The 6,354-nt window shown below is 40.7% G+C and overlaps 1 protein-coding gene across 2 annotated transcripts; it reads left to right on the forward strand.

The window, feature by feature from the left end:
- LOC8069228 (U-box domain-containing protein 15) lies at positions 1,090–5,806 on the forward strand. Of its 2 annotated transcripts, XM_002437585.2 has the most exons (5): positions 1,090–1,608; positions 1,913–2,029; positions 2,117–2,542; positions 2,628–3,606; positions 5,474–5,806. In XM_002437585.2, exons 1-5 carry the CDS (start codon positions 1,261–1,263, stop codon positions 5,599–5,601), a joined length of 1,998 nt encoding a protein of 665 aa, XP_002437630.2. In that variant the 5' UTR covers positions 1,090–1,260; the 3' UTR covers positions 5,602–5,806. The 2 variants fall into 2 exon arrangements, with proteins under 2 accessions (XP_002437630.2, XP_021304695.1); XM_021449020.1 differs by lacking the exon at positions 5,474–5,806 and having other exon boundaries at positions 2,628–4,234.

Raw genomic sequence — 6,354 nt, forward strand, 5'->3', positions numbered from 1 at the left:
CGCCGCATGACAATGTGCAGAATGGGGAAGTTGGGTGTGGCGCTGCATCCACCAGTGGTTATGTGGTGGCCAATGGCGTGACATCCACTAGTGATAATTGTGAAGCAATTGGAGAGTCACTCAAGCCAAGAAGTGAGATTTGAGAGTTAGCCTTGAGTGCTACCGGTGTTTTTTCTTGGGTTTCTTATGTTAAAGCTTGAAATATTTTTACTTTTGGTGCTCGTCATCACCTAGATGGTCTAGTAGAGGAAATTCCTTCCTCAATAAAGTTGTTGAAAAAATGTCCCAAAAGCTCATACATGGTATTGAAGTCCACCATGCATGTTGAACTGCAAATGGCTATTCACTAGTAGAGTGAAGTTTAACCAAGTCTTTGTGACTTAGGTGCTCCAAACATGCATTAAGGGGGCAACAACCACCTCGGACAAAAAAAGCAATTGTCTCTTTATTACCTTGCTATTCCTTTCTTGAATTATTTTCATTGTTTGCAAGTATTGTTGAGTGACAACTAGGATACATGGTAGTATGTGTTCAGCATATATTTCCTCTCTGTGCTCTAAGGACCATAATTATTAGTGTGAACATTGTTAAGGACATTGATATAGCTTGTTGCCCCTAACGACTTACTAGTTGGCTAGAAGAACTTATTAGGAGCTAAGAAACTCTTTAGATGTTTAGAATTTCTATAGTCTAAAGTTTGTTGCTTAATTTTTTAGAGTATAGTTCATCTTCTTTTGGGCCATTCGATCTATAGAGGCTCTATTGTTAGAGTCTTAGGTGATCGACTTTGTGGAGTAGCCGCTCTGTGACGTAAGTTTTGTAGTTGCCAAAATTATTATAAATTACTCTTTACCAATCTCACGCACAATGCATGTGCTGCAAACGTGTTATCATATATTTTGTCACATTACGTTCGCAGATGCATTAATTTTTTAAATTGTTGTACCTATTTAATAGTTTATAAGTTATTGTATTACTAAGTTGTTGTAGATCATCACATATATAATTTAGTCTTCTATACGTATGAGGGTATTATTTATGGTTGCAATTTCTTGGGGTTTCCCTCGTTTGCTAATTTTGGGAGTTCGGGAATGACAGCCCTTGAGGGCCCCCTCCCCTGGAATTCAGGTCAACCCGTGAAAAGGCTTCTTCCTCCTTGCTCTCTCCACCACTTTGTGTTCCTCCCGTTCGTTTGACATTCCGTCGCCATTCTCTTCCTTGGAGGAATCAACGCACACCATCTAGCGCATCGACCAATCGATGCTACCATGGTCCATCTTTTCGCGGCAGGCGCCCGGGGGCGACTCGGAGCCGGAGCCAGAGTCCGAACCGTCGGGGAGGCAGCTGTCGGACGAGGCCCTAGTGGAGGACCTCCTCACCGCCGTCGCATCCGCACGGTCGTTCCAGGAGTTCCGTCGCTCGCAGCGCAAGGAGTCCTTTGGCCTCCAGCGCTGGCTCCAGCTCGTGCTCCCGCTAATCCAAGAGATCCGCGAGATCGGGCCATCCCTTACCGATGACGCCTACCGTCGCCTTGCCCTCCTCGGTCGCGCATTCCACGCCGCTCGCCGCCTCCTCCGCTGCTGCCATGACGGTAGCAAGATCTTCCTGGTAATAAGACTGCAACAGCAGCACCATTCCCTTTTTCTTGGCAGCCTCTGAAGTAAAACTGCTGCCATTTCTGTACTCCTATTTATGTCCCGTTTGAAAGATTAGATTATTTTTAGATGGTAAAGAAGGCTATATTTTTATTCCTAATTTGTTTGTGTGGGTCCTATTGATCCAAATTCCATTTTAGGCCCGCATTGCACTGCCTAAAAGTATTATATTTACTATTACCTCATGTCTGTCAGTTTGTGCCATGTGCTGACCAAAAGATTGCATTTTGATTGATGATCTTGCCCCCAAATTTCAGGCTTTGGAGAGTGAGGCTATGCTTGGGCGGTTCAGGGCCGTGTATGAGAAGATGAATCTTGCATTGGATGGGATGCCTTACTCTGAGATTGGCATCTCCGATGAAGTCAAGGAACAGGTAATATAGGCGTTATGTCATTATGTGCCAACATTTTGATAAAAATAAAACATTCGATGCAAGCCGCAATTACTTTGGTGATTTCAGGTTGAGCTCATCAATGCACAACTGAAGAGGTGTAAGAAGAGAAGTGATACTCAAGACATGGAACTCTCCATGGATTTTATGATGATACTCGAGAACAAGGAGGATGGAAATGCAGACAGAGCTATATTGGAAAGGCTAGCCAAGAAGCTCGAGCTACAAAGCCTGGCAGATTTGAGAGCAGAGACTATGGCCATTAAAAAGCTCATCAACGAGAGGAATGGCCAGCAACCGGAAAGCACCAAGCACATAATAGAACTCCTCAACAAGTTCAAGGAGATTGCAGGCATCGACGAAAAGAACATCCTTGGGGATGTCTCCATACCAAAATATCTAGAAAAATGCCCATCTTTGATGATCCCAAATGAATTCCTCTGTCCGATATCACTCGAGATCATGACTGACCCTGTCATCATTGCGAGCGGGAGGGTATGTTTTGTGCTATGCCATTCATGTTCCCTAATTGCAAAGCGAGATTTATTGTCTCACAGTCCATATTTCACCTGATTTGCAGACTTATGAGAGAAGAAGTATCCAGAAGTGGTTAGACGCTGGCCAACGGACATGCCCAAAGACACAACAACCATTAGCTCATCTATCATTGGCACCAAACTTTGCAGTGAAAAACTTGATCTTGCAATGGTGTGAAAACAATACTGTTGAGATTCAGATGGGAGAATCTGAGGCTATAGCTGAACAGGAGGATCGCAAAGAAGACATTCCAAAGCTAGTGAAAGATCTATCGTCTGTTCATCTTGATGTGCAGCGGAAGGCTGCCAAAAAGATTCGAACACTTTCCAAAGAAAACCCAGAGAATAGAGCACTGGTTATTGAGAATGGTGGGCTCCCTGCTCTTATTAGCTTAGTGTCCTATCCTGATAAGAAGATTCAGGAGAACACTGTGACTGCATTATTGAACTTATCAATTGATGAGACGAGCAAAGTTCTGATAGCAAAAGGAGGAGCGTTACCTTTGATCATTGAAGTCCTTAGGAATGGCAGCGTTGAAGGTCAGGAGAACTCAGCAGCGACATTGTTTAGTTTATCTATGATAGATGAGAATAAGGCGGCTATAGGGGTTTTGGGTGGTATAGCTCCATTGGTGGCCCTCTTAAGGGATGGGACAATAAGAGGCAAGAAAGATGCTGCTACAGCACTCTTTAATCTGATGCTGAACCATCCGAATAAATTTAGGGCTATTGAAGCTGGAATCGTGGCTGCTTTGTTGAAAATACTCAACAACAAGAAACTAGACATGATAGACGAAGCACTATCCATTTTTCTCCTCCTAGCATCACATCCTGGTTGTCGAAGTGAAGTGGGGACGACGTCTTTTGTTGAGATACTTGTTCAAATCACAAAGGAAGGGACTCCAAAGAACAAGGAGTGTGCACTTTCTGTTCTCCTCGAGCTAGGTCTGCATAACAACTCTCTTATGGTGCACGCACTTGGATTGGGTCTGCAAGAACATCTATCTGATATTGCAAAGACAGGTACAAGTAGAGCGCAAAGGAAAGCCAACTCTTTGATTCAACTTTCTCGCAAGTGCTTATAAGAGAATAAATGAAAACAAAACATCCTGATAATTTTGCACAAAGATACATGTAAACCAATTTACTGGAAAAAGAAGAGGGGAGAGGGGTTACAAAAGAGCATTGGTGCAGTGATGTCTATAAGTAAGATCATGATGAGAGGAAGATGGTTTTGAGGAAGCAACAATTCCTTTTTTGAATATACACAGGAGAGCTAGCAGACATCATTTGAATTAAGATAGATGAAAATGGTATGAATACAACGCCTAAGGTAAACCCTTGGATCAAGTGAAAAAAGATGAAAAGAGAGCAAGGGAGGGATTACAAAATCAATTGGTGTGCCACAAAGCAAAAATAACCAACCGTCTCTAAAGCAACTAAAACTAAATTGCCACAAGGAACTCAGACTTTTTGCTCCCGCCATGAAGCAACAGTAGTATTGTAACATTGAATTAGTAGATAGGTCTGTTCATCCCTAGCAGAATTGAAAGAACACATGAGGTGATTCATTTCTTGTACGCAGAATTTTGTTGTAATTCATTTATGGTAAATATATAGAAGCTTTAATTGATAGGAAGGGTACATAATATATTGGGTGCATTTGAAGGTACCATGTCTTAGCGATCACAAATTTTTTAAGTTCTGACCTAGACAATGTTGTTCAGTTTCTTGACTCAACTCGAAGTGACACGCTTTGATTTTTTTCCATTCAATCTTGAAAATAACATAATAGCAAAAACGAACATCAAAATTGCAGCATAGAAAACAATATAAACTTACCCACATTCAGCCATTCTACATTTATGTGTGTCAGACATCACTTTGCTGAACCAAAAATGCATCAGGATGGATGTTCCAACTCCAACAGCTAATATTAATTCGTTCTCCTTAACACTAAGGATCCATCTTTAAAAGCATGCAGGATTACAGCAGGTGGAGTCCATGAGCTTTTCTTGGATTCAGTTTAACTAGATCTATCAATGTATACTATTCTGAATGGTCATCTCAACCTGATAGTGGCCAATGGGCAGGGGTTTATTACTTGCCTCCATCCCAATATAGGACCATGCAGCAAGAGCAGTAGTGCTAGTAGTGCCCTGACCCGCGTCTTGCTCATCTTTTGGATGGCTAATCTGGCCCTTTTGCGTGCATGCATATATATATTGGGCTATGCGTTTCAGAGAACTAAATCTCCACTTACCCCAAAAGAATAATGAGCAAAAGCAACCTGAGTTTTGGCTAACAACTGATGCAACCTGTTCTTTGCCTCTTATCCCTAGTAATATATGGAACAACATCTAGCCATACACTCAATAAGATCAATATGCAAAACATCGAGAAAGTATTAAAAAATAGTCAAGGAACATATTCTTGGTTTAGACTAATGGCTGTTTGATCTCCTTTCACTTTTTCACCTAGCCTTGCCTAGCTAGGAAATGAAAAGCCATGGTTGGTAGGATAGGTTGTCTTAGAGCTTGTGCTAGCAAGAAAATTCCCTGCTGTGCCACAGGAGAGCCAATCTGGCTTGCTCCAACCAGAGCAAGCAAGGCAAGCTCTATTTGCAAGGTAAGAGCAGGTACAATAGGCCAAATCAGCTTGGCTTATAGTCAAGACAACTCAGCAAAATCCAATGTGGGAGGAGGGAGAACTCTAGAGAGAGAGGGTGCTGGGCGTAGGTCGCTTACACAGCTACCAATGTTTGCATGCAGGACTTGGGTGTGACCACCAATGAGCAGCATTGGAATCAGACCTCTTTTGTCTTGACTATACAATAAAAATGATGTTGTATATGCTTTCTTTCTCCTAATGTTGTATAGCTTGTCTACAGATCTTGTCTCCAAATATCATGGCTTGGCTATAAGGATGGCTTATTGGCCTTGCTCTAAGGAAAACCTTGCCTTAGAACCTATGAGGCTTATGTTTTTTGTGGAAACATATGAGGCTTATGTTGAGTAGTAGTAATAAGAAGGAGGCGGTAAGGCAAACCTTGCCTGAGAGCCAATCACGCGTATGTTGAGGAGTATAGTAAGAAAAAGTTTCAAACTTGTAGATCGATGTTACATGTAGTCATGATCCATTTTCAAATGGCTCATGATAATGTCAATCTCAGTACCAAGTATGTATGTAGTAATCATTGATAGGATCTAGAACCTTTTTTTACATGATGAATGAACACCGTTATACCAAGAAAAGAAAGGCAAGAAAACAATAAATATGCAATATTCTGCTAGGGTCTATAACAATCTCTTTATTTATCTAGTAGCTATAGTATCGAAAATAATAAAAAAAAATAGCCAGCTTTATATAAAATATTGGATATTGGACAAACATATTTGATATATACTCCTTCCATCCTAAATTGTAAGTCATTCCAAGAATCTTGGAGAGTCAAAGCATTTTCACGTTTGACCAAAATTATAGAGTGAAATACTAAGATTTGTAACGTAAAGTGAGTATACTATGAAAATATAATTAAGGAAGAATCTAATGATATTTAGTTGGTATCATAATAATTATTATTTTATCATATAAATTTGGTCAAACTTTGAAAAGTTTGTCTCTCCAAGATTCTTGGAATGACTTACAATTTGGGATGGAGGTAAATGAAAGTTCTTCGTAACTAGGAAATGTACACAACAATAAATAACAATGACTTACACTTTATAATCAGCTGCCACAATCATAAACGACAAAATGCCACTTTATAAT

The sequence above is a fragment of the Sorghum bicolor genome, chromosome 10 (assembly GCF_000003195.3).
Source record: "Sorghum bicolor cultivar BTx623 chromosome 10, Sorghum_bicolor_NCBIv3, whole genome shotgun sequence".
Classification (NCBI taxonomy): Eukaryota; Viridiplantae; Streptophyta; class Magnoliopsida; order Poales; family Poaceae; genus Sorghum; species Sorghum bicolor.